General features: G+C 51.7%; 1 protein-coding gene across 10 annotated transcripts in view; it reads right to left on the bottom strand.

The window, feature by feature from the left end:
• The window catches only part of ADCY7 (adenylate cyclase 7), a 73,309-nt gene extending 46,316 nt beyond the window's left edge, over positions 1-26,993 (bottom strand). For 4 of the 10 annotated variants that reach the window (XM_017863407.1, XM_017863408.1, XM_017863401.1 and 1 more), the window contains exon 1: positions 6,450-6,615. Coding sequence is in view for 1 of the 10 variants with exons in the window: in XM_017863414.1 (XP_017718903.1) it covers positions 901-960 (60 nt within the window). In the remaining 9 variants the exon portion in view is untranslated. Of the gene's footprint in view, positions 1-900; positions 1,004-6,449; positions 6,699-26,927 lie in introns of those variants that run through there. The other 6 variants (XM_017863413.1, XM_017863416.1, XM_017863414.1 and 3 more) reach the window with 5 other exon arrangements.
• Positions 26,994-27,777: the final 784 nt, after the last annotated feature.

Genomic DNA, 27,777 nt, shown 5'->3' with positions numbered 1-27,777 from the left:
AAAAAAAAAAAAAAAAAAAAAAAAAACAGGCACTGGGGACACACTTCAGTACCAGGGTCTCAGCCTCACTTCCTGCCCGCCCCCAAAGGGCAGCTCTGCTATTGTACCTGTGCTCAAGAGAGCTGAGCTTGACAAAGGGATACAGAAGTGCGGGTCCCTGCCCCCAGGGGACGGAGCAGTGTCTCCAGAGAGTCTGGGTATATCAAAAGAGGCCACTTCCCATTAGCCCAGGCCCCCTTAAAATAGCTCCTTCACACAACTTAAAAGGGTTCCTCCTCCCAGCCAGATGGGGTACTGGAGACAGGCTTGGGGGGCCCAGGAACCAGATGCACACACACAGAAGGAGGTCTCATCCCAGCCTATACCAGCACCCTGGACCCCTGCTCCAGCGAGGAGATGCACAGGAGTAGGGAGACCCAGACCCTGAAGAACAGCAGCAGGACCATGACAAGCCCACAAGACTGGCCCCCAGTCCACACCCTCACATGAGTGAGGCGAAGGGGCGTGCTTGTGAGTGGGGCAGGGCCTGCCCCTCCAACATAACTCCCACCAGGAAGACACACCAGCCCCGAGGCTGCAGAGCTCCCTGGGCCTCAGTTTCCCCATCTGTGCAGAGCAGCTGCACTCCAGCGTCCTAGGCTTCTCCCTGCCCAGCCAGTCGGTGACTCCAGGAAGCAATGACCTCAGTGAGCTGCGCCCAAGGCAGTGTGACTGAGTTGTTTCAGAGGCCAGCATGAGGAAAGCTGGCCAGTTACAGGGGCAGGAAGGGCACCCTGGAGGGTGTCACCCAGGCCTGGGGCCTGGAAGACAAAGCACCCTGATCAGGGTGCCCTGGGTCCAGTGGCCTCCAGGGATCCGGGCCCTAGAAGGCCAGGTGGTGGCACCACCCACTGCAGGTACCTTCTGCCTTCCGGGAACACGAGCTCCTCCCCAGGGGACAGGCCTGTGTCTGAAGGTCATGGCCGCTCCTTCTGCCCCGTCACCTCCAGTAGGTCCCGATGCCCTGGGAGGAGGCAAGAATGGGCAGAGCCTGGGGCCAGGAAACACAACTGGAAAGTGGGGTGCCTGCACCAAAGACCTCCTTTGGCTTCCCTTTCCCTCAGGCCCAGTCGTGGGGTCACCCTTCCAGCGGTCAGCGGTGGTGGAGGAGACAGGGACATAAACGGAGGAATGGCAAGAAGAGGGTATCCCGGCATCCCTCGGGCTCTAGCCACAGCAAGAGAGGGGCTCAAAGCAAGGCCAAGGGAGTGGGGGAGGTGGCTGAGTGAACGGCTTAGGAGCAGAGCCAGTTGGGTCCCCTCTTCTCCCCATGCTGGAGGACCCCTGAAGGAGGCCCTCACCTAGGGGACACAGCCAAGCAGCGGTTGGGGGGAAAACCCCAGGCAGCAGTAACTGTGGGGGCCAAGGGCAGGAAAGGGGCAGGAGAGAGCCAAGCTGGGGGTGAAAATGTCAGGGGGGCTGGCCCAGAGCGGATGATGGGGACAAGCGGCGGGAGTTGGGAGGGAAGTCAGGCCCGGTCTGGGAGGCCCCCACAAGCCAGGAGAAACTGACCAGATGGCTGTGCTCGAGAACAGGGAGGACCTTCTCCCAGGCCCAAGGTCAGCCGTCCCCACCCCATCCTAACGCAGAGTCTGCTCGGGTTCATCTCAGCAGCACTGGTCTGTGCTGTGCTCAGAAAATGCCTGTGAAATTGGCCCATCGAAGAGGACAGGCCGGGTGTGGTGGCTCATGCCTGTAACCCCAGCACTTTGGGAGGTCAAGGTGGGAGGATCTCTTGAGCCCAGGAGGTCGAGGCTGCTGTGAGCTACAATCAGGCCACTGCACCCCAGTCTGGGCAACAGAGCCAGATCCTGTCAAAATAAAAAATGAGAGAGCAGGTGGCAGCAGGAAAGCACAGTCCTAGATGTTCCAAGGAAATGGCCACCAAAGAGGAATGGAGCTCTGGTCCCAGACTAACCACCCAACCCTTCTCCACCCCAATATTGGTCCCTTCTAGAAAGGCTTCCAGGCTTCCAGGGGACAGCGGGGAATGGAGGATGCTTCGGCCAAGCAGGTCTGCACTCAGGGTTGGGCAATGCCCTAGCCATGATGTGGCCAGTTGAGAAATCCATGGGCAGCAGCAGGTCAGGCTAGATGCCTATGGCAAGCTGGGCAACACTGTGCCACTGTCCTTGGTGGGGAGGGGGCCACTGGACAGATGAGGGGGCTGGCGGGATCCCCAGCACACACAGCTGGAGGGACTCCAGCCACTGCGTGGCAACCTCTCAGCCTGGGCATACTAGTCTCCGGTGCCTGGGAAGGGTTTTCACCCAGCTAGCCCTCCCATTAACCTACCTGAGCCCTGCCGTCAGCCCCATTTTACAGATAAGGAAACCGAGGAAAAGAGAAAATGATTAGCCCAAGGGATGCAGGTGACAGGGAGGCTGTTCAGCTCAGCCCTGCCCGCCTGCACCTCCCCAGCTCCCCCAGGAGGTCCAGTCTCCCACCCAAGGCAGGACAAGGCAGAGGAGAGCCTCGTGACACCGACAGTGATGAGCACTTCCACTTAGGTAGTGCCACCGCTGTGCCAGGCGCAGAGTGTGCATCAGCTCATTTAATCTTTACAACCATCTGATGCAGGGGGTACCTTTACCAACCCATTTCACAGATGCAAGAAACAGGCTCCATCCATTGTTCATCTCATACGCTGTTGGGAGGAGACAGAGCAGAGCTGGAACTTGGGCCACCGGACCAGAGCACAGTCCAGTTCTGCCTGCAGGCAGGGGGCTGGACCGGATAACTTCTGGAAGACCCCTGCTTCTCTGGCTGGTGTTTGGATGTGGTCTCATTCTCTAATTCCAACTAACTTCCAGCTCTTGGCTACATGTGTCTGTCTGTCTGTCTGTCTGTCTATCTATCTATCTATCTATCTATCTATCTATCTATCTATCTATCTATCTATCTATCTTTCTATCTGAGACAGGGTCTTGCTCTATCACCCAGAGTGGAGTACAGTGGCACAATCTCAGCTCACTGCAGCCTCCACCTCCTGTGCTCAAGCAATCCTCCTGCCTCAGCCTCCTGAGTAGCTGGGACTACAGGCATGCACCACCATGCTAGATAATATTTGTATTTTTTTGTAGAGTTGGGGTTGTGCCATGTAGCCTAGGTTAGTCTCAAACTCTTGAGCTCAAGCGATCTGCCCACTTCAGCCTTCCAAAGTGTGGGACTGCAGGTGTGAACCACGGTGCCTGGCCACATGAGTCTTTTAAAAAGTAGTAAATGCCTCCCCCCAACCCCATGAAAGGCTAGAATGGGCTGCTTTGACACAGGCATCCACCATGACCCACTCTGCATGCTCCCTCAAAGACCTGGAACTTTCTCCAGTGGGGTTAAGCACTGCCCTCTCCCTGGGCAGTGGGAGAGGTGGGAGAGGGGATGCTGCGTCACCTCGGTATGAACAAGTCCACACCCTCTTCCTCCAGGACAGCAGGAAGGAGGCAAGGAGCGGTGCTGAGGGACAGGCCACCCGGCCACCTCTGTGACCCTTGCAATGAGAGGGAGTGAACAAACCGCCTACCTCCCAGCAAAGGCACGACCCAACCACATGTCCAGGAAAGCACGTGAGACAGCCCACCCTGGCCCAGTCATGCAGAAGGCCTCTTCCTACCCCTTCCCTCCTGCAGTGGGCCCAGCGAAGGCCAGGCACAGGGCGGGGTAGGGGAGGCCCTCACAGGAGCCCAATTCCTCATCCTCCCAGTAAGGACTACCCCCATGAATCCCTCAGCACCAACCAGAGCCCCTGTTCTCAGCTTTGCCCCATCTGATCTCGCCAAAAACACAGTGTCCAGGCCCTGACTCCAGGCTCAAACGTGGCAGCAGACCACACTGTGGTGGGCACAACTGGATGCCTGGGGACCGATCTGCTGGGTGATTCAGGACAGACAGCCCCTCTGGATTGTCTATCCTCTGTAAACTGGAGGTGAATGTCACCTACCACATGGAGCGGTGGAGGAGGTAGGGAATGGGTCAAATCAGTAGCTATAAACTGTAGAGTGGGGTGCATGTCTCCAGTGCAACCATCGAGTCAGATTTTTGTCTCTTTTTAAAAATTTATTTATTTATTTTGAGACAGGGTCTCATTCTGTCACCCAGGCAGTGGCACAGTCATGGCTCACTACAGCCTCCAACGTCTGGCCTCAAAGGATCCTCCTGCCTTAGCCTCCCAAGTAGCTGGGACTACAGGCACATGCCACCACATCTGGCTAATTTTTGTATTTTTTGTAGAGATGGGGTTTCGCCATGTTGTCCAGGCTGGTCTCGAACCCCTGGGCTCAAGTGATCTGCCCATGTTGGCCTCCCAAAGTGCTGAGATGTCTTCTCTTTTTGAGACTCTCCTGTGGCCTGTCCCGAGGCCGCACTCCAGACCACCTTCTACTGCCTGAGCTCTCCCTGCACCAACCTCCATGCCCTCAAGCAAACGTCCCTCAAGCAGACCTAGTCCTGGCAAAGAGATTCTGCAATACCAGCTTCACCCTCATCGCTAGGAAAACAGCTGCTAGTAAACAGCTGCTTCTTTCATGAAAACAGCACTAGAAGGCTGGGCATGGGGCTCATGCTTGTAATCCCAGCACTTTGGAAGGCTGAGGCAGTAAGATTGCCTGAGCTCATGAATTCAAGGTTTCAGTGAGCTATGACCACTCCACTGCACTCCAGCCTGGGTGACAGAGTGAGACCCTGTCTTTAAAAAAAAAAAGAGAGACTGGGGTGGTGGACTGGGGGTGGTGGCTCACACCTATAATCCCAGCACTTTGGGAGATCGAGGTGGGTGGATCATTTGAAGTCAGGAGTTCGAGACCAGCCTGGCCAACATGGTGAAACCCCGTCTTTACTAAAAATACAAAAATTAGCCAGGTGTGGTGGCGCGGTACTGTAGTCCCAGCTACTCAGGAGGCTGAGGCAGGAGGATGGCTTAAGCCCAGGAGGCAAAGGTGACAGTGACCTGAGAGGGCACCACTGTACTCCAGCCTGGGCAATAGACAGAGACTCCATCTCAAAAAAAAAATAAAATAAAAATAAGAAAGAAAGAAAATACCACCGGAGAGCTACCTCCACAAAGTTCACATCTTCCCTTCTGAAGGCCACAGAATTCGGAACAATCTGAGAGCCTCCCCTCCCCCGTACCCTGCACCAGGAGCTGCAGGTAAACCTTGGGAACCCAGGGCCTCTGGAGGTGGGAAGACAGACAACTGGGTGGGAAGTGAAGGCTGTGCACAAATGCCTTCCTGAGCTGCAGCCCCCCTCAGCCTCCTGCACTTCCTGCAGAGCCAGCACTTGGCACTTCCTCTAAAATTGGCTGGCTTGTCACTTTTGTGTCTTCTTTGGCCTCGTCCAAGACAATAATACAGTCAAGACGTCATAATGTCAATGTCCTTTTTACAGATTTTTTTTCTCTAAGACAAATACTTAGATATTAAATGTGTCCTTCCACCTACAGGCTAGAACCCCCTGCGTTTCCCTGGGCAGCCCGGTCCTCACTCCGAGAAACACTGGTGTTGAGTCCACCCCTCACAGCCTCCACCTGCACGTTGGTGACGCTAGTGAAGGCCCACAGTCACACAGCTCTTCCAGACACATCCAGCCCACACTGGCTGCCTGTCCAGGTCTTGGAACCAGGGCCCCTGTCACAGGCGGCCCGGCCTGGCCCCTACCTCCAGGCCCTCAGCTTCCCCCTCCCAGCCCTCCCTTCTCCCCCTTCAGCAATGGCTGGCCAGGAAGGAAGCCCCCAGCCCCAGACGTCCCTGCCCTTGACCCTGATGTGATGACACAAAGAAGAGGCAACTGCCTCACCCTCTGTGCAAGCATGTTTAGATGAATGCATAGAAAGCTCCAGAAAGACCCACTCCAGATGGCCCATGAGGTCCCTAGGGGATGGAGGAGAGGCGCTGCAGGGGAAGGGAAACCAGTCTGCTTTTCGGAGGCATCTTGGTTCGCTGACCCACAGGCATGCACCCCTTTCAGAGGTTTTGTTTGTTGTTTTATAATTTCATAAAATTAGTTGAATTGCCCTTCCCTTGCCAATGTTTCCTTTCATTGAGAAAAGTCATGTGTGCTTGTAAATGTAAAAATTACACCCTCGAGAAGGAGTGTAGACATTTGAGAGTCTGTGGTTCGTAGAATTCCAGATGGAACGGACCAGATGCACAACATCGAGGTCATAACCACACTTTCTTGTCAGGCTGGGAAAAGCCAGTGACAAGGCGCCTCTGGTCCCCTGTTGCGGGGTCGCCTCTCCCGGCCGTCTGCCCAGTAGGCTCCCAGAGCCTCCTCCTTCCCCAGCCCAGACTCTGCCCAGTGCACTCCCAGGCCAGGCTGCCGGGTGAGCTGCTTCCCACCCACCATTCAGCCCCGTCTCCGGGGGCTCAAGCCACTAGGACTGGTGACACTCCATTCCCACACCCCGCTTTTACCTGGCTCTCCTCCTGGGCCCCAGCAGCCGGCCAGGGTCTGCAGGGAGGTAGCCCGGCCCTCGCCTGCCCTTCCTCAGACGCGTCCAGGCTCACCCATCCGAAGGCTCCTTCCACGCTACCTAATGAGAGTGAGTCACATCTGGGACCCACCACTTCCTGCTCTGGCGGCGGCGACAGCAAGGCTAAGGCACAGCCCGCAGCCCAGCTTCTCAGGGTATGCAGGGCCCCCTCCCCCAGCCACAGTGTTGCTCTCTGCAGCCGGGGAGCTGCCAGGACTGGGAGCTGTCGGGCTCCAATGACTTCATGGAAATTTGAAGCTTGAAGCTGGAACAATTTTGAAAAAAAAAAAAACATAATAATAAAACAAGCACCAAAAACCTCCATTAGAAGCCCCAAGACAATTGTTCGAAGTGGGCAGCAAACGCATCCTTAATGAACAATTAGCAATTAGCCGCCTGACCTAAGCCTCCTGAGGGCTCTGATGCTCACAGACAGGCCCCCGCACCTTCCTGGGATTCAATTTCCCTGTCTATGTAGTAAGGTGGCCCCGTCCACCTCTGAGAGGGACCCAGGAGATGGCCTGAGAGGTCAAAGATCTTCCAGTCCAGCCCACTGCCTCTCCATCTCACCTGCGCTCCCACGCTGAGAGCAGGGCAGGGGCGGGCCCATCCTTGGGGCTCCTATTCCAAAATCAGAGTCCCTGGAGAACCCCAGCATCCCTTGGCACCATGAGGCCAGGAACCAAACCCCAGCACCCCTTCTGTTGTGCCAGGCCTCAGTTTCCCCACTGGGATCATGGTGCGCTCAGTGGTGAGGGAGCAAATCAGGAGAGGCTGGGAGGAGGGAGTGGAGACTCCCAAATCAGAGGGGGAGGCGTCCAGTCCGCTGGCCACAGCAGCACCTGGTCCTCAGGGAGCCCTTCTGAGCATGTGACTGGCATCCTGGGATTACGAGCTCTTCAAAGCAAGGGTGTACCTCCTCCACCTCCTACATCCAGGGTCAGACACACCTCCTTCCAGCCCCTGTACCTTCCTCCATCACAGCACCTCTGTGCTGTGACCATTGGTTGCTGGTCTGTCTTTCCTAGGTTATATCCTTGGGGAGGGCAGAGATGGGAGGACAGCTGTAATGTCAACAGCTGTGTCCCCAGCATCCAGCCCCAGCCAGTCACAGTGTAGACATCCCACGCATACTGATCAGGTGGAACTGAACATGTTAAGTGCTGTCTTTGTGCCAGGCCCCATGCAGGGGACTAGCAGGTGACCTAAGGTCTGCCATCTGGTGGAGACAGGCATAGGACTCACACAGGGCTCCAGGCTGCTCCAGAGGCCACAGGAGAGAGTGGGAGACCTCAGGGGAGCCTCCCCATCAGTGTCGCCCTCCTATCAGCAAATGTCTCCCCAGCTTGGGTGTCCCAGAGCAGAGAAGGAATAGATATCATCATCAAGAGAGGGGAAAGACAAGCTGCTGACTGGGAAAATCACGCCCTATATGACTGACAAAAGACTCCTCCGTAGCGTATATAAAGATCTCCCAGGCCAGGCATAGTGGCTCACACCTGTAATCCCAGCACTTTGGGAGGCTGAGGTGGGCGGATCACCTGATGTCAGGAGTTCAAAACCAGCCTGGCCAACATGGCAAAATCCCGTTTCTACTAAAAGCACAAAAATTAGCCTGGCGTGGTGGCATATGCTTGTAATAATCTCAGCTACTTGGGAGGTTAAGGCAGGAGAATTGCTTGAACCTGAGAGGTGGAGGTTGCAGTGAGCTGAGATCACGCCACTGCACTCCAGCCTGGGCAACAGAGTGAGACTCTGTCTCAGAAAATAAAAAGAAAAACTTCCCACAAACCAATATGAAAAAGACAAATGGCCCGATTAAAAGATGAACAGGAGACTTACACAGGTACTTTGACAAAGAGGATGCCAAAATGACCAATAAGCACACGAAAAAGGCACTCAACACCATTAGTCACCAGCAAATTAAAACCATATAGAGATTCCACCGTATCACTAGAATGGCTAAAATTAAAATGAAAATACCAAGTGTTGACAAGGAGGAGGAGCAACTCTTCACTCTCATGTACTGCTGGTGGGAATGTAAAATGGAGCCACAATGATGAAAACTGCCTGGCAGTGTGGACAAAAGCAAACCATATGCTTCCCCAATGACTCAGCAATTCAATCTCAGGTATTTACCCAAAAGAAATGAGTACACATGTCCACAAATGACTTCTATCCAAGTGTTCAGAGAAGCTTTCATCCTAACAGTCAAACTGCAAACCCAAACATCCTGCAATGAGTAAATGGATAAACAAATTTTCATATATTCACACAACAGAAAATTACTCAGCCGTGAAAAGGAACGGATCACTCCTAACACACAACATGAATGAATATCTGAGATGGCAAGGACAGTGAAAGACCCACCCACAAAAGACACATTCAGCACGTTTCCATTTATATGAAACTTCAGAAATGATGAAACTAATCTACAGCGACAGACAGCAAGACAGTGGTTGCCTCTAGGGAGGCCGCTGATTGGAAAGGGGTACACAGGGATCTTCTGGGGGCTGAGGAGTTCTAAATCTCCCCCTGGGTGCTGGTTACACAAGCAAGTGCCTAAGTACACCCATTACCCTGTACATCGAAGGTTTGTGCACTTGCCTGTATGTAAATTACCATCCATTTTTAAATGGGTATTGAGTGATACCCATTTGTGTATGTGGGAGGGCATGGTGCTGGATGCTCAATAGATTCAGGAAACAGAACAGATCTGACCTGGCCCGTGGGCGAGAAGCTGATGAGACACATGATCAAACCCTGAGGAAAGCGCGGTGTGGAGATGGAGCCACTGGGGGAGATATCAGGGGGCCAAGGAAAAAGGGCATAGGAGGCAGGCAAGTCCAGGGAAATGGCAGGTGGGGAGCGACCCACCCTGACCAACATTTCTGCAAGATGATCTTGGCTTGAGAAAAGGAGTGGCTTGGAGAGGGCACATGCAGATGCCTGGACACAGGAGGGGGGTTCCCCACTGCCTGCTGGGAGCTGATGGGGCCCTGGGCTTTCTAGCATCAGCCACAGAGCAGGGAGTGTGAAGATAAACTGGCCATACAGCAGGGGCTGTGTGATAACGAACCCTACAGTTTGATAATGAAAGGGGCACAGTAAACCCTGCCATTTGATAACCAAGGTTCCTGTCCCACTGAGCAACACCTCCTGCCCTCCCAGGCCGCCCTCCCAGCTTTCTCCTTGGAAGATGTGGCGGTGAGTCTCTTCCCTGCTGGAGCCTGAGAACTGCCTCACACTAGCTGCTCCCTGCAGCCCCAGCCACCAGCCACCATTGGACACCCCACCCCTCATGCTGTCTAGGAGGTCCCAGCAGGCAGGATCTGAGCACACACAGGTCAATGCTCCCTAGGATCTGCACATCACCTAGGACTTGACACACACAGCCTCATGGCACTCGCTGGCAGCGCTGAGGAAGGCTCTGCTATCATTGCTCTGTAGAAGGCACCAAGGCTCAGAGACACCACATTGCTGGCCCAAGCACACATAGCTATGAAAAGGCAGAGCCAGGATTCAAGCTCAGGTCTACCTCACTTCACAACCCATGCTCCCAACCCTCCCTGGGAACAAGGACAAGCTTCCATTGGGGACAGGCTGCCCCTAACCCCATTACAAGGTAATGAGCATGGTGGATGCCCTCACTCAAGATGTCCCAGCCCTGGCACACAGTGCTCCCAAGTCTGCTGAACAAACTCCCTCTTTCCTAAAACTCCCCCAAAGAAGGGCAAGCTTGGGCTTTCAAAGCATCAGACAGGGAAGGCTGGTTTCTGCTCGACAGAGGTGCCAGGGCACACAGCACGGCCCCAATCCTTTCCTGTCCCACTCAGCAACCCCCATCCTCTTCCCTGGTCCTGCGGACACAAAACTGACTTGGACATAGTTTCCTTTCATGCAAGTTCCTAGGCTGGGAGGAGGTAAGAGGTGCCCACCAAAGGCATGGCATAAAGCTCTGGGGAGAAGCCAGCAGGGCATGGTGGCTCACGCCTGTAATCTCAGTTCTTTGGGAGGCTAAGGATGGGGGATCATTTGAGGCCAGGAGTTCGAGACCAGCCTGGCCAACATGGTGAAACCCCATCTCTACTAAAAATACAAATATTAGGCCGGTCGCGGTGGCTCACGCCTGTAATCCCAGCACTTTGGGAGGCCGAGGCGGGCGGACCACAAGGTCAGGAGATCGAGACCACCGTGAAACCCCGTCTCTACTAAAATACAAAAAATTAGCTGGGCACAGTGGCGGGCGCCTGTAGTCCCAGCTACTCAGGAGGCTGAGGCAGGAGAATGGCATGAACCCGGGAGGCGGAACTTGCAGTGAGCCAAGATGACGCCACTGCACTCCAGCCTGGGTGACAGAGCGAGACTCCCTCTCAAAAAAAAAAAAAAACAAAACAAAACAAAATTAGCCAGGCTTGGTGGCAGGTGCCTGAATCCCAGCTACTCGGGAGGCTGAGGTGGGAGGATCACTTGAGCCTAGGAAGCAAAGTTTGCAGTAAGCTGAGATCACACCACTGCACTCCAGCCTGGGTGGCAAAGTGAGACCCTGTCTCAAAAAAAAAAAAAAAAAAACAGATCTGAGGAGAAGTACCCAGCAGGGTCCAGGCATATGTGGCCCAGAGTTTAGGGGAGAAGGACCTCCTCCCCTGGGGAATGATGGGGGCCCAAGATGAGGCCATGAAACAGTCAGTAGGAGGGACTCAAACTGCAGCCAAAACGAGGCAGACAGTCAAGCTGTCAGTCAGCCAAGGGACAAATAATGCTGATTGCTGAGCAAACAAACCCAGATGTTGAGCCCTTACCGGGGGGAGGAAACCCTCAGCACCCAGTGGGCTTGGAACTCTGGGCACGTCTCTGTAGGGGCCGGGGGTATGAGGAGAAAAACCACCATCCATGCCACAGTCACCTCTTCCTTCCCCTAAGGTCAGGGGTTCACGGCACCCAGAGGAGCCCTGGGAGGGTCTGAGCAATTGGGCTGGCCACTCATCCCCAACCCCCCGCCTCGTCCTGGTGGGATGAAGAGGAGCCTTCAGGAAGGTCCTGTTACTATTCCTCTCTGAGAGCTGTGGAGTCAGGGGCTCCAAGGAGAGACTATGGCGGAACTAGGGGACCCTGGTGGCTCAGGGAGCCCCCCTGTAAAGTCAGGAGATGTGGCCCAGTCTGCTGGGAGCCCGTGAGGGGCTGTGAGGAATGCCAACAAGGCACATGGTGGGTGCTCGGTGCAAGCTGGCAGGGAGGAGGACAGCCAGGCACTCTCCCCGCTCTAAACCCTAGATCCCTAGGCTCTGCGACGTGCCTGCCTTCAAACACCTTCCATGGCTTGCCTGTGCCTCCAGAAGCAAGTCCTGCTTCCTCCTCCTGCCTCTCGGGGACCCCCACCTGGCCCAACTCACTTTTCCATCCTTATCTCCCTCCACTTGCTACCCAGCTGCCTGACTTCCATGCATTTGCTCAGGCCTTAGTGCCCCTTGAATGCTCAAAATGCTACCCATCCTGCCAGGTACAGGTGCCACCTCTACCAGGAAGCCTTCCCCAGTGCCCCACCATCACCTCCTCTAGGCCACAATGCCACAGACTTTCCCTCAGGCCTCTCCAGAGAGGATGTCAGGTCCACTTTTGGTAACAGCTCCTTGTTCCTAAGGGGAACCAGCCCTGCAGGGGTGGATTCACGACCAGTGTATATTGAGGAATGGGTGTAAGACTCAGGTAGTCCTGTGAAATTCACTTTCGGGACTTTTGTTAGGACTGTGGGAAAGTGTTCTCATTCAGCTGGCAGTAGGTGTGGGCTACGAGCCACTGGGGCCATCTTTGCTACAGTGGCAGTCAGACTCCAGTGATGCTTGTCCCCTGGAACTCGTCTGTGAATGGTCCCCTCCCATACCACCTGTGTGACCAAAAAAATATTGTGGAAACCACAATGTGCGGCTTCTGAGATTGTGAAAGATATCACAGCTTCCACTCAGCTTTCCTTTGGATCACTCCCTCTAGGGGAAGCCAGACACCATGGTGTGAGGACACTCAAGCAGCGCCAAGGAGGGATCTCTGTACGAGGAACTGAAGCCTCCCACCAGCAGCCAGCACCAACCCACCCTTCATGTGACGAAGCCGCCTCAGAGGCAGACCCTCCAGCCCCAGCCAAGCATTCAGATGACTGCAGCTTGACAGGCAGCTTGATTGCAACCTCATCAGAGAACCCCAGCCAGAAGCACCCAGCTCAGCCTGAACTCCTGACCTACAGAAATTGTGAGGTAATTGGAGTAATTCGTTACACAGCAATAGATTACAAATACAACCTCCCTGTGGGAGAACTGGCCTGAAAAGGAAGCCAAGACAGAGAAATGGAGAGAGAAGCAGTCTTCATGATACCATTTGAGTCCCTGGATCCAGCCATGTCTGAATCCACACAAAGTCTCAAGTCCTCTCTTTCTCCCTTCCCTTTGGTTAGAGTGGGTTTCTGGCACTTGCAGCTCAAAGAACCTGAACTTATTCATGCAGCACCCTCCCTGCTCAGGAGTGACTGAGGGTCCTGTCTTCTCCTCCATCAGACCCATCTACCCATCTGGCTGAGGGCAAGGACCACCTCTCCCCAGCACCACAGGCCCTCACGATATTTCTGCCAGATTGACCTGTACCAGATACTCCCAACAAGAACACAGTGCAGAAACATGGCACCCACTCGGTGCAGCCAGCAGTGTAAGCGCCCCCTCACCCCACGTGGGAGGACAGAGCAGGGCTGACTCCATGCGGTTTCATGCACCCCAGCTCTTCCACACTTGGGACTGAGGTGAACTCCCCAGGGAGAGAGACTCAGAGGTAGCACAGCTTGATAGAGCCACTCCCCCTGGGAGGAGGGGAACATTCCAGTGCATCCACCCACCTCCTCCAGGCCTCTGCCCACATCTCTTCCCAGCTGTGGGCTCAGGGATGTGCAGGGATCTGTTCCTTTCTCATGCTAGGAACATAAGAAAATGCCCAGGTCCATTAGGGCCTTCTGAGCCCTAATCAGTGCTGGTCCTAAGGGGTGGCCTGGGGTAAGCCCCAAAGCCACTCCAAATGAACACATATTCTAAGTAAACAGCATCTTTCCCATTAAACCCAGCACCCCGCAGCTACTGCCCCTCCTAAATCGCTGCTGCTTGGCCCTGTTCCAATGCCAGAACAAGGAAAGATGAACAGCCCGACCTCATGTAAGCAACACAGCCCATTCAAGGGCAGGGAGCTGGCTCCCATGACCCCCAGAGCCCCGATCTCTGCCAGGTCTGGGAGAGGGGGCTTTGGAGAAGGAAAGGGGCAGCTGGGGTCATGTGTGTTGAGTAACAGCAGAGAATCCTAAAAGAACAGATGTGAAAGCGACTGCCCTGCCAACCAAAAGCCCTTATTTCCTTTGAAAAACTTGGCAGCTGGGCCGAACCAGAGGCCGCCTGTCCTTCCCTGCACCCGGCCCAGTGTGACCCATGGACAGGCAGGGAGGAAGGCCACGTCCCTTCCACCAGATCCTCAAAGGGGGCTTCAGACATACCACGAATTGAAAATAGCAGCTCCCAGAACCTCATGTAAAGTGTGACCCCTTTCTTTTTTAACGATTTCACAGGGATGCCTGTATTTTTTTGCATACAAGAAAATCGGGAAGAAAATGTCCCAAATCTTAGGAGTTATCAGTAGGTGATAGAATTTGGCACAGTTTTACTTTAATATTTATCTTTTTGTTCAGATCTGCTTTTCAGTTTTTCTCTAAAGAAAATATACTACCCACATAATTAACAGAGGAGGAAAACCAGCTACAATCAAGAAAAAACAAGAATAAGGAAAAGCAATGCCCTGAGATGGGTAGTTTTCCACCCAACACCAAACTAGGCACCACTTGTAACAGGGTGAAAATGGAAGGTTTTTACCATAATTAAAAATACTACCTTAAGGGCTGGGCGTGGTGGCTCATGCTTATAATTCCAGCACTTTGGGAGACCAAGACAGGAAGATCAGGAGGATCGCTTGAGGCCAGCAGTTCAAGACCAACCAATACAACAGAGTGAAACCTCATCTCTACAAAAAAAATCAGCCTGAGCAGGTGGTGGGCGCCTGTGGTCCCAGCTACTTGGGAAGCTGAGGTGGGAGGATTGCTTGAGCCTGGAGCTCAAGGCTGCAGTGAGCTATGATTGAGCCACTGCACTCTAGCCTGGGCGACAGAGAGGGACCATGTCTCAAAAAAAAAAAAAAACTACCTTAAAGTCATTGAATATCAATGACTGCCAGTATTACAAAAGGAAATTCACCAGACCACATGTGCCTCCCAGAAATTTCCAATAGCATCTCCAATGTGCTGTTGTGTGAAAAAAAATCAAAACTGAATTAGATCAAGCCTCTGGATACAACTATGAGTTTACGGGATTCAGGGGACAAGGAGCATGCTACACATTATAGGAAGCTCTCCTACAGGTAAAGGGACCCAGCTTCAACAAAAACACTGCATGGAAGACAGAGAGAATGAATGAGTACCAGTCCTATGGATGAAAGACTGTAGAAACGTATCACAGTTTCGTCATGCGGACCTCATTCGGATCCTGATGATTATTATTTTTTAAAGAGACAGGGTCTCTTTCTGTCACCCAGGCTGGAGTGCAGTGGCTCAGCCATAGCTCACCACAGCCTCCAACTCCTGACCTCAAGTAATCCTCCCACCTCAGCCTCTCAAGTAGCTTGGAGGTTACATTACAAAGTACATGCCACTATGCCTGGCTCTGGATCCTGATTTTAAAAAGCTAATAATATATAGGCCTGGCATGGTGGCTCACGTCCCTAATCCCAGCACATTGGGAGGCCGAGGCAAGCGTATCACTTGAGTCCAGAAGTTTGAGACCAGTCTGGGCAATGTGGTGAAATCCTGTCTCTACAAAAAATACAAAAAATTTAGCCTGGTATGGTGGTGCATGCCTGTGGTCCCAGCTATTTGGGAGGCTGAGGTGGGAGGATCACCTGAGCCTGGGAGGTGGAGGTTGCAGTGGACCGAGACTCATCACTGCACTCTAACCTGGGCAACAGACACCCTGTCTCAAAAAAAAAGATAAATCTAATATATAAAATATAAATACATATATATATTTGACATTTACAAAACAATTGGAAGTTTGAACACCAAATTGATAGTTATGATCTTAAAGAATTATTGCTAATGTTTAGCAATATGTGTGGTAAAATATGATTGTTTTTTAAATTTTATTGTCAATTGATCAGTTATAATTGTATATATTTATGGGATACAAAGTGACATTACATATATACAATGTAGAATGATGAAATGAAGTTAATTAACATATCACCTCAAGTATTTAGCACTGTTTGTGGTGAGGACATTTGAAATGACCCTCTTAGTTATTTTGAAATATACATTGCCGGGCGCGGTGGCTCAAGCCTGTAATCCCAGCACTTTGGGAGGCCGAGACGGGCGGATCATGAGGTCAGGAGATCGAGACCATCCTGGCTAATACGGTGAAACCCCGTCTCTACTAAAAAATACAAAAAAAAACTAGCCGGGCGACGAGGCGGGCGCCTGTAGTCCCAGCTACTCGGGAGGCTGAGACAGGAGAATGGCGTGAACCCGGGAGGCGGAGCTTGCAGTGAGCTGAGAGCCGGCCACTGCACTTCAGCCTGGGCGGCAGAGCAAGACTCCGTCTCAAAAAAAAAAAAAAAAAAAAGAAATATACATTAACTATAGTCACCATGCTGTGCAATAGGTCTCAAAAAACTTATTCCTCCTAACTAAAACTTTGTATCCTCTGACTGCCTCTCCCTATCTACATCCCTCTCCCCACCCCATCCCTGCCCCCGCTACCTACACACAGCCTCTGGTAACCACCCTTCCACTTGCTGCTTCTGAGTTCAATTGGATTTTTTTGTTGGTGGTGGTCTTTTGGATTTGGTTTGTTTTGTAGAGGCGGGGTGCTATGTTGCCCATGCTTGTTTTGAACAACTGGCCTCAAGCAATTTTCTCACCTCAGCCTCCCAAAGCACTGAGATGACAAGCGTGAGCCACCGCACACAGCCTAGATTTCTTAGACTCCACACATAAGTGAGATTGTGCAGTATTTGTCCTTCTGTGCCTGGCTTATTTACTTAGCGTAATGTCCATTAGGTTCGCCCATGTTCCTTCTTTTTTAAGGCTAAATAATATCTCATTGTGTATGTATGTCTTCATCCATTAAGGGACACTTGTATCTAGATCTTGGCTATTATGAATAATGCTGCAATAATTATGGGAGTGCAGATATCTCTTTGACATGCTACTTTCAAATCCTTTGGATATGTACCCACGAGTGGAAGGAAGGGGGGCCCTACTATTTTCCATAATGGCTGTGCTAATTTGTATTCCCACCAACAGTGCTCAAGGGTTTCCTTTTCTCCACATTTCCTCCAACACCTGTCTCTCTCTCTCTCTCTTTTTTTTTTTTTTTTTTTTTTTTTTTTTTTTTGAGAGAGGGTCTTGCCCAGCTGGAGTGCAGTGGTGTGATCATAGCTCACTGAAGCCTCTGAATTCTGGGCTCAAGTGATCCTCCCACCTCAGCCTCCTGACTAGCTAGAACTAACAGGTGCACACTGCCACACCTGGCTTGTTTTTTTTTATTTTTTGTACAGATGGGTTCTCCCTATGTTGCTCAGGCTGGTCTCAAACTCCCAGGCTCAAGCAATCCTCCTGCCTTAGCCTCCCAAAGTGCTGGAATTACAGGCATGAGCCACCACACCTGGCTTCTCTTATCTTTTTAATAATAGCCATTCTAACAGGTGTGAGGTGATACTTCACCGTGGTTTTAATATGCATTTCCCTAATGATTAGTAATGTTGAACATTTTTTCGTATACCTGTTGGTAATTTGTATGGGCTCTTTTGAAAAATGTCTATTCAGATCCTTTGCCCATTTTTAATTGGGTTTGTTGTTGTTGTTGCTGTTACTAAGTTCCTTATCTATTTTGGATATTAACTTCTCATCAGATGTTTGGCTTGCAAATATTTTCTCCCAGTCTACAGGTTGTCTCTTTTGTTAACTGTTTTCTTTGCCATGCAGAAGCTTTTAAGTTTGACATCATCCTACTTGTCTATTGTTGCTTCTGTTGCATGAGATTTTGGGGTCAAAATAACAATTTCCCAGAACAGTATCACATAGCTTTTTCACTACATTTTCTTCTAGTAGTTCTATAGTTTCAGGTCTTATGTTTAAGTCTTCAGTCCATTCTGAGTTGGTTTTTGCATGTAAAGATCTAATTTCATCCTCCTGCATGTGAATACCCAGTCTTCCCAACACCGTTTATTGAAGAGGCTATCCTTTTCCCATGGTGTGTCCTTGGCACGTTTGTCAAAATAATCAGTGGAGTGGACAGGCATGGTGGCTCATGCCTGTAATCCCAGCACTTTGGGAGGCCGAGGTAGGCAGAGCCCTTGAGTTCACCAGTTCAAGACCAGCCTGAGCAGCATGTTGAAACCCCATCTCTACAAAAAATATAAAAATTAACCAAAGGTGGCATGTACCTGTGGTCCCAGTGACTCAGGAGGCTGAAGTAGGGGCGTGGCTTGAGCATGGGAAGCGGAGTTTGCAGTGAGGCAAAATCGCACCACTGTACTCCAGGCTGGTGACAGAGTGAGACACTATCTGAACAACAAACAAACAAATTATTGAGCTGTAACTGTATTCATGGGTTCATTTCTGAGCTCTCTATCCTGTTCCATTGGTTGATACGTCTCTTTTTTTTTTTTTTTTTTTTTTTTTTTACAGAAACAGGCTTATGGGCCCAGGCATAGTAGCTCATGCCTGTATCCCAGCACTTTGGATGGCCCATCGTGTAAAAAAAAATAATTATATATATATATATTATTATAGTTTTTTTTTTTTTTTTAATTGGCCTCACTCTGTCACCTAGCTGGTGTTACACTGGCCCAATCATAGCTCACTGCAGCCTCAGCCTCCCAGGCTCAATGCAATCTCCCACCTAGCCTCCCAAAGTACCTTGGGACTAACAGGCCCTGGCCCACCTAACTGGGCAAATTTTTAATTTTTAATTTTTTTTTTTTTTTTTTTTTGGTAGAACAAGTCCTTGCTTATGTTGCCCCAGGCTCTAGCTGCAAACTTCTGGCCTCAAGCAATCCTCCCACCTCAGCCTCCCAAAATGCTAGGATTACAGGCATAAGCCACCATGCCTAGCCCAATATGTCTATTTTTATGCCAGCACAGTGCTATGTTAATTACTGTCGCTCTGTAATATATTTTGAAATTAGGTAGTGTGATGCCTTCAGCTTTGATTTTCTTGCTCAAGATCACTTTAGCTATTTGGGGTCTTTTATGGTTTCACCTGAATTTTAGAATTGTTTTTTCTTTTGTTTTGGCAGGGGGCGGGGGCAGGGGACAGGGAGACATCGCTTTCGCTGTAAACCAAAGGTGTGTTCCCTGTTTTTTCTTTTTCTGTGAGAAGTCACTGGAATGTTGACAGAGGCTGCATTCAACATTCTTCATAGCTTCAGGTAGTATGGACATGTGCACGATATTAATTCTTCCAATCCATGAACATGGATAACATCCCATCTATTTGTATCTTGTTCCATTTCTTGGTTCATTGTTTTATAGATTTCAGCATACAGCTCTCTCACCTTCTTGGTTGAATTTATTCCTAAGTATTTCTTCGTGTGGCTATTGTGAATGGGATTATCTTCTTGATTTCTTTTTCAGATAGTTAGCTAACATACAGAAATATGACTGATTTTTGTGTGTTGACTTTACAATTTCACTGTGTTAGTTTATTAGTTTTAACAGTTCTTTGGTCATTGTCTGTTTTTTAAGCATCTTATCTTTTAGTAACATAGACTACCATTCTCACAGATGAAGTGACAGGGTGGCTGGAGGGGGCTGTGTGTGGGAGGAGAGGCAGCTCCCAGAGGCCACGGGCTGGAGCCTGCGGAAGCAGAGGCAGGGGTGCGTGGGGTGGTGTGCTGGTGCGCTGCCCTGTCTGCTGCTGTGTCTGTTGGCTTGTTCATAATGAAATGTCAAAACCTTGTCACTGAAAGCACTGTGGGATCTGCCATCTCCTCCGTCTCTCACACGGCAAAGGGGTCATTTTTAGCCCCTTCCTACAGATGAGGATCGTGTGGTCTTGAGAGGGAAGGTAACTCTCCTGAGGTCTCAGGGTCAGAAACACAGACCCAGCCTCAACCCTGCTCCTGACTGGAGAGAGACAGAGAGAGAGAGAGAGAGAGAGAGAGACAGACAGACAGACAGACACACACACAGAGAAAGGCAGTTAGAGACAGACAAGGACAAAGACAGAGACACATGCAAGCTCTTCCTGAGGTCCCCTCCCGCTGGAAGCAAAGGAGGCTCCAGGCTCTGACCCCCTAGGCCCCACCAGCATGTAGCAGCAGACGCCACCGCCTCCACCCCTACCTCAACCCACCTCACCACAGGAGCTTAAAGCCTTCCAGTGCCAACCTGGACGGTGGCGTCAGAACACACTCCCAGCAAAGCCCTCCCCCAGGAGCCCCTCCCTGTCTCATCCTTTGACCACAGAAGAGTGGGCAGTGGAAAGCGCTCAGTGCCTGAGACCTCCACACTCCCAGATGCGGTCCCACCACAAACCTGGGTCCAGCCTGAGGGCACCACAAAGGTAAGAAATGGACCCATTTTTGGCTGGGCGCGGTGGCTCACACCTATAATTCTAGTATTTTGGGAGGCCAAGGCAGGGGTGGATCACTTGAGGCCAGGAGTTTGAGACCAGCCTGGGCAACGTGGTGAAACTATGTGTCTACTAAAAACACAAAAATTAGTCTGGCATGGTGGCACATATCTGTAAATCCCAGCTACTCAGGAGGCTGAGACAGAAGAATCACTTGAACCCAGGAAGCGGAGGCTGCAGTGAGCTGAGATTGTGCCACAGCACTCCAGCCTGGACGACAGAGCAAGACTCCATCTTGGGAAGGAAAAAAGAAAAAAGAAAAGGAAAGAAAAAGATAACGACTCGTTTTAATTTACCCTAAAGAAACAGTCCCACTACATGCAAGGACTTAGCTACAGGCTGTTTAGTGCAGCTCTCTAGCTGCAAAAATGCTGGAAACAACCAAAATATCTGCACCGGGGGCAGAAAATCACCCAGGGCACCTCCTGTGTCAAAGGCAGGGCTGGTGATGTCTGTAACACTTCAACCTCCCTGACCCCCAACTCCACACCCAAAGCCTGGGGCAGACAGAACTCCCCTTACAGGACAATAAGGAAAGTTGTAATGCTCAACTTTTTTTCTTGTAATATGTTGGGGAAAAAAAGTCTGGAAGAATATACACCAATATGCTAATGGGTTACTTTGAGTTCAGATTCTATTAAAAGTTTTTTCCCCACCTTATTACTTATATTTTCTGATTTTTCATTACCTAAATGTGAATTGTTTCTGTACTTTAAAAAATGAAAACTATTTAAAAATAAGAAATGAGCTTTTTCTTCCTCCTGGGAATGCAGCCCAGAGCCCAGGAGGCAGAAACTCTGGCTTCTAGTCCTAGCATTGCTATTGCTTGATCAGGGGACCCCTGAGGGTCACATCACCTCTCTGAGCCTCAGTTTCCCCATCTGTTGAACACCAAACTCACCAAGGTGAGCTCCTGCCATCTTCACTGAGCCTGTCCCCTCCTCTGTGAGATGAGGACCTTAAGGCACAGCTATGAAGGCACATAAACAATGCCTACCCAGGCACATAAACAATGCCTGCCCAGTGGCTGCCTCCACCCCACACCCTGGGGCATGCCTATTGCCAGCCTTTATTCAACCCATTCCTGCTAGCCCCGAAGCCAGTCTGGCAGGGGACCAGTGGCATTAGAAGCCACGCACTGGAATGAAACCATCCTGTCAGCCATGTGTGCAGAGCTCAGCCGCGCTCAACACTGACAAGTCCCGTTCCTCCCGCTTCCACCCACCCTCCAGGAAGGTGGTCTAGCCCCATCTCACAGAGGAAGAACCGAGGCTCAGTGCAGAGAAAGGACTGCCTGCCTACATACACCCAACGAGGACAAAAACAGCAGCTCGGGGGCTCCTCCTGCACCCTCCTCAAGGCGTGGTCAGCGAGCCACCCTGCACCCCTTCTTCAGGGCCAGACACATGGTTGAGGCTGCAGGAGGGATGGACAGAGGCCTGGGACTGTGACAGGAGAGCAGGCTGGAGCCCCAAAGCTTCAGCTCCTCTTCCTCCTCGCCTGAAGCCCCCGGCCATTGCCCACAAACACCAGATTGGCTGAGTCAAGGCAGTGCAATGCTATACCCTCTGCGTGGGGGAGCAGGTCGGGGAAGGGGAGAACCCAAGCTTTTGGCCCAGCACCCTGCAATCACTTCCCAGGACAGTGAACTCGGAGTCCCCAGAGGCCAGGAGGGGGCAATGACGGGAAAGGCTGGCCGGCTAGGCGGGGACTGGGGGACACTGGAGGCCCAAGCACTGGGTAAGGCGCCACCCTGCTGAGCTTCCACTAGTAGCTGCCACGCAGCAACATGGCCAGGGGTACAGGCCTTCTAAGTTGGCAAAAGAAACTAGAAATCTGGGCTTTATGTAAAAATCTTGTGGTTTTCAAATGTTGATGATTAATTCAAAATAAACTTTAAGCACTTCTGCAGTCCTCCTCTCACGGCGCTGGACTCTGCAGTGTGGTCCTGAGCAAGCCATTTCACCTCTCTGGGCTTCAACTGTGTCATCTGTAAAGTGGAGAAACAAGGCCTGGCGACAGAGGATGGTACACACGTTGCCCATACTAAAGATAACAAAAAGCAACAGCAACAATAACAGCTAATGCTCACTGAGTGCCAGAGGCTGTTCTAAGTACCATGAAGTAATGTCATTTCATCATACCACAATCTCATAAGACAGGCATTTTTTTCTTTTTCTTTTTCTTTTTTTAAATCAGGGTCTCGCTCTATCACCCAAACTACAGTGCAGTAGAGTTATCATAGCTCATTGCAGCCTCGAATTCCTCGGCTCAAGTGATCCTCCTGCCTCAACCTCTGGAGTAGCTGGGACCACAGGCATGTGCCACCAGGCCTGGCAATTTTTTGTTTCTTTTTTGGGGAAGAAACAGAATCTTGCTGTGTTGCTCAAGCTAGTCTCAGACTCCTGGCCTAAAGCGTTCCTCCCACCTTGGCCTCCCAAAAAGTGCTGGGATTACAGGTGTAAGTCACCTCACCAGCAAGACAGGCATTTTTTAAAGCTGTATTTTAAATACTTTCAAAAATCTTTCAGAAAAGTGATAAGTACAAAGAATTCTATGCTTTTTAATCCAGATTTGCCTATTTGTACCATTTTGCTTCCTTCTATTAGATATCTATACATTTGTTTCTCTTTAATATTTGAGAGTGCTCCTTTAGCCTTGCAAATTTCCTAAGAACAAGGGCTCAGATAAACAGTTATCTGATCATTTAATGTTGATATAATACTTTACAGCCCATACCCAATTTTATCAACCATCTCAATAATGTGCTTTATACCTTTTTCCCCACCGTATGCTCACATACTGCATTTTTAAAATTTAATTTTACTTGTTTTAAAATTGTTTATTTTTTAAAATAGAGACAGAGTTTCACCACATTGTCCAGGCTGGTCTCAAACTCCTGACCTCAAGTGATCCACCTGCCTCAACCTCCCAAAGTGCTAGTATTAAAGGTGTGAGCCACTGCACCTGGCCACATACTATATTTTAGGTTTTATGTTTTTTTGTTTTTTTGTTTTTTTTGAGATGGAGTCTTGCTTTGCCCCCCAGGCTGGAGTGCAGTGTAGTGATCTCGGCTCACTGCAGCCTCTGCCTCCTGGGTTCAAGCGATTCTCCTGCCTCAGCCTCCCAAGTAGCTGGGACTACAGGTACAAGCTACCATGCCCGGCTAATTTTTTGTATTTTTAGTAGAGATGGGGTTTCACCATGTTGGCCGGGCGGGTCACGAACTCCTGAGCTCAGGTGATCCACCCGCCTCGGCCTCCCAATGTGCTGGGATTACAGGCGTGAGCCACCGCGCCCGGCCAATTCATTTTGCTGTCACCTCTCTTCAATGTCCTTTAACCTGGAGGTTAAATCCCTGGCCTTTGAGATAAGCATTCTTTTTTTTGTTTTTTTTTTTTTGAGACGGAGTCTCGCTCTGTCGCCCAGGCTGGGGTGCAGTGGCCGGATCTGAGCTCACTGCAAGCTCTGTCTCCCGGGTTTACGCCATTCTCCTGACTCAGCCTCCCAAGTAGCTGGGAGTACAGGCACCCGCCACCTTGCCCTGCTAGTTTTTTTTTTTTTTTTTTTGTATTTTTTAGTAGAGACGGGGTTTCACCGTGTTAGCCAGGATGGTCTCGATCTCCTGACCTCGTGATCCGCCCATCTCGGCCTCCCAAAGTGCTGGGATTACAGGCTTGAGCCACCACGCCTGGCCTTGAGATAAGCACTCTTACTGTCCACATTTTATAAGTGAGAAACTGAAGGCTCAGTTGAAACACTTGCCCAAAATCACACAGCTACCAAACATTAAGGTGGGACTCAAGCTCGGGGGACTCTCTTTAGAGCTTGTGCTGCTCTTGTCTTCCAGGCCCAAGAGTTTCCAAAGAAAGACCTTTGTTGTTAACTGAACAGGGGATCCCCCTGCAAACAGCTGCTCAAGGCGCCTCACTCAGCACGTGGTCATTAACTGAAGGAGCACTCTCCTGTGCACACATGGGCTGGGCCTCAGGCTGCCTGCTCCCCACGCCTGGCAATGGCCCTAGCCAGATGCCCACCACCCCCGCCCAGCAGGGCCCCACGTAGCTATTTCCAGAGAAAGAATGTGCTCACCTGCAAAGGAGTCCCCCCACCTCCTGGCAAACTGGGTGATAACGAGGGCCTCAGAGAGCTGGGGCCAGCAGTGCCTGCCATGTTCTCCCCTTATAGTCCAGGCCCAAATGTCCAGGTCTAAAAGGCAGAGCCTGAAGTCGTAATTGCCCGCAGGCCACATCCCTAACCCACAGACCAGGGCTCAGGGGGAACCCATGAGGTCAACTGTCTAAGAGGGGCCTGAGTACTTTGGTTTGTTGTTGTTGTTGTTTGAGACAGAGTCTTGCTCTGTCACCCAGAGCAAGCTGGAGTGCAGTAGCGCAATCGCAGTTCACTGCAACCTCCGCCTTCCAGGCTCAAGTGATTCTCCTGCCTCAGCCTCCCGAGTAGCTGGGATTACAGGCACCCACCACCATGCCCAGCTAATTTTTGTATTTTTAGTAGAGACGGGGTTTCATCATGTTGGCCAGGCTGGTCTCAAATTCCTGACTTCAAGCGATCTGCCTGCCTCAGCCTCCTAAAGACCTAGGATTACAGGCGTGAGCCACTGCACCAGGCCAGAGCCTGAGTACTTGCTAAGACACACAATAGGACCATACTGGAAGGGTTACAGGAAGAAGACACAGCAAAGGGCAAGGCCTGGGAGGTGGGAATGGTGCAGGTTCTTATGCAGAGAGCAGAAAGCACTCAAGGGGCCCACACACAGTCTGCACATCTGGGAAGAGGAGGCAGGACCCAGGTAGCTTCCCAACCACCATGAGCCACAGATCCCAGCAGACACACAGCAGAAGAGGTGACATGCCAGCAAGAAGCTCTGCCACCGACCAACAGGGCATCGTCCACCTGAGTCCCAGGCCATTCTGTTAGGCTGTGAGGCTAATGTGTACTGAAATACCTCAAAATCCTGGAACCTCACCATGTGTTATCCTGTCAAATTCAGAAATTGGCATCAGCCTCCAGACCTCATCTGCAAATCCAATTCTAAGATTCAGAAGCAGCAGAACTGCTCTTGAAAATTTACCAGAGCAAACACAAAGGGAATAAAGTTTTGCTTTTCTTCCTCATTGCTGGCAATTTTGAAAACGCAGAAAGCATGACTAAATAAGAAAATGATCTGTCCACAAACTCCCCCAAAGATACCCTAAATTTTTGTACAGGGTATCTGTAAAAAGTAACGGTCCCTCCTTACCCTTCAATGCACAAAAGCACAGCCTGGCCTGCCTGCAGTGTGAGTGTTTGGGGTCAAAGTGCATCCACTCGGTCTCCCCTACTGGCCACAGCAGGGCCCACACCTAACTCACCTCTCTGCCTCCTGCCCAGACACAGGCCGCCCCTTGCTGGATTCAGCCAGGGATAGGAAGGAGGAGACATAAACCCCTCTCCATCAGCAACATTCCTTTGTGCCCATCAAGAAGGGGGCTCCAAGAGGTGGGGGTTAGGAGCAAAGCCCCAGGGCAACTCTAGGTACAGTGTAGGAACGGGAAGAGGAAGAGGTGGGCGGGGCAAAGGCAGGGAATGTGTGCTGCCTGCGGTGGGGCACTCACCAGGCCCACTTGACTCTGCATTCGGGGGTGGGGCTCAGGCTGATGTGGATGCAAACGGGCTACACCTAGACCACATCAGAACAGCCCAGCTCCTTGCTACCAGACCTGTGAGGACCTCAGCTCTCTCACCTGCAAATGGGCTGGTCGTTTGGGTCCTGCCTGACTTATGATTAAAGATACAAGGGATACGCAGGGGCTTTGTAAGGGCCTTGGAAATTGGAAGGCTCCCTGGGAGGGCCCAGCAGGCCTCATCTCTCCCTGCTCCCCTCTGTGAAAAGCCCAAAAGTACCCATTCTTTCAAGCCCAGGGGCACTCAGGGCCTGTGTGGCTGCTGAAGGAAGAGGACCCAGCACCTAGGGATCCCAAATACTGAGCAGTGGGGAGGCAGCTTTAGAAGACCTGGTCCTGTGAGGCCAGGCTCCCAGCCACAGAAGACAGCTTCAGATGGAGAAGAAACTCAATAATAAAAATCAGGAGTCAAAGAAAATAAAAGAAAAAGAAAAAGAAAAGAAAGGAAGGATGGGTACGGTGGCTCACACCTGTAATTTCAGCACTTTGGGAGGCTGAGGCAGGAGGATCACTTGAGCCCAGGAGTTCAAGACTAGCCTGGACAACATAGTGAGACCATGTGTCTAAAAAAAAAAAAAAAAAAAAAAAAATCAATAAATTAGCCGGGCATGGTGGCGCACACCTGTAATCCCAGCTGCTACTAGGGATGCTGAGGTGGGAGGATCACCTGAGCCTGGGAGGTGGAGGCTGCACTGAGCCATGATTATGCCATTGCACTTCAGTCTGGAGGACAGAGCAAGGCCCAGTTTCAAGAAAAAAAAAACCCTGCCTCCGCATATGGATTCAACTCATCAGATAGTGGGGAAGAGGGTTCTCACCCCTCTACCCAGGCCCAGTCAGCCACTTCTGTGGGGTCCCCCCATAAACCTGGAGTCTGACTCCTCCCCACAGCCTGCCCCCAGCTCCACAGCCCACAAACTCCCTTCTACAAGGGCACCTGCCCATGTTTGAAGGCATTCACTGAACCCCAGAACCCCCTCCTCTCAGGGCCCAAAGCCCCTGCCTAAGTCCCCACAGCTGTAGCCTCACCCAGAGTCCACTACAGTCCTGTTGGTCATTCATTCATTCATTCAATCTCTGGAGCATCACTCTGGACCGGGCCCGAGGGGGCTTCAGTCGACCACACAGGGTATCCTGCTCCTCATTTTAAGGGCTCTACTTCTGTTCACGGCGCCCACGCGGTCATTTCCAGCTTCAGCTCTGGGGCTCAGAAAGGAGTTCCTGGCTTGGAGGGAGGGGACCTGAGACATAAACCAGGAGAGGGAACAACTCCAATCCATGGAGAGGCTCCAGCCTCTCTCTCCCAACAGGGGTCGGCTCCCATTGTCACTTCCTCATGTGCGAGGCATCTGGGTTCCCAGGTTGGGATCCGAGGCAGGGGCCGGGCCTGGCTCACTCTCCCATGGACCCTGGTCCTCTTTGGCCACGGAGGGGTCCTGCTCTCTACCGGCTCTGGCGCAAGCGCTGCAGACCCACAGCCCGGTCCTGCGCCCACAGAGGCTGCTACCCTGTGCAGTGTTTGCTTCCAACAGGCCCCGCCGCCCGGAGCCAGCCCTGCTCTGCGCCCTAAGCCAGCCGGGCTCCACCGCAGGGGTCTGGGGCCGGGCGGCCTCCCTCGGGTCTCAGTCTTGTCATCAAAGCGGGCTCCGGCTGGGGCAGCGTCTGGGAAGTGTATCCCTGCCGGCCGTGCCTAAGTGGGGAGGTCGTGGCCCGAGGGAGGGTCTCGGAGCATTCCCGACCCACCCGGGCAGGAGCCGCCACCGCCGGGCGCCCGCGAGGCCGGGGAAGGACGGGCCGGGAGAGGGGCCACCCGCCCGTCTGTGTGGGGACCGCGCGGCGCGGGGCAGCGGCCACGGGCACCCCCCGACCGGGCGCATCC

This window comes from Rhinopithecus bieti, unplaced genomic scaffold (genome assembly GCF_001698545.2).
Source record: "Rhinopithecus bieti isolate Rb0 unplaced genomic scaffold, ASM169854v2 scaffold_71134, whole genome shotgun sequence".
Taxonomy (NCBI): Eukaryota; Metazoa; Chordata; class Mammalia; order Primates; family Cercopithecidae; genus Rhinopithecus; species Rhinopithecus bieti.
Note: the sequence above shows the minus strand (reverse complement) of the source record. Positions and strands in the feature narration are given on the sequence as shown.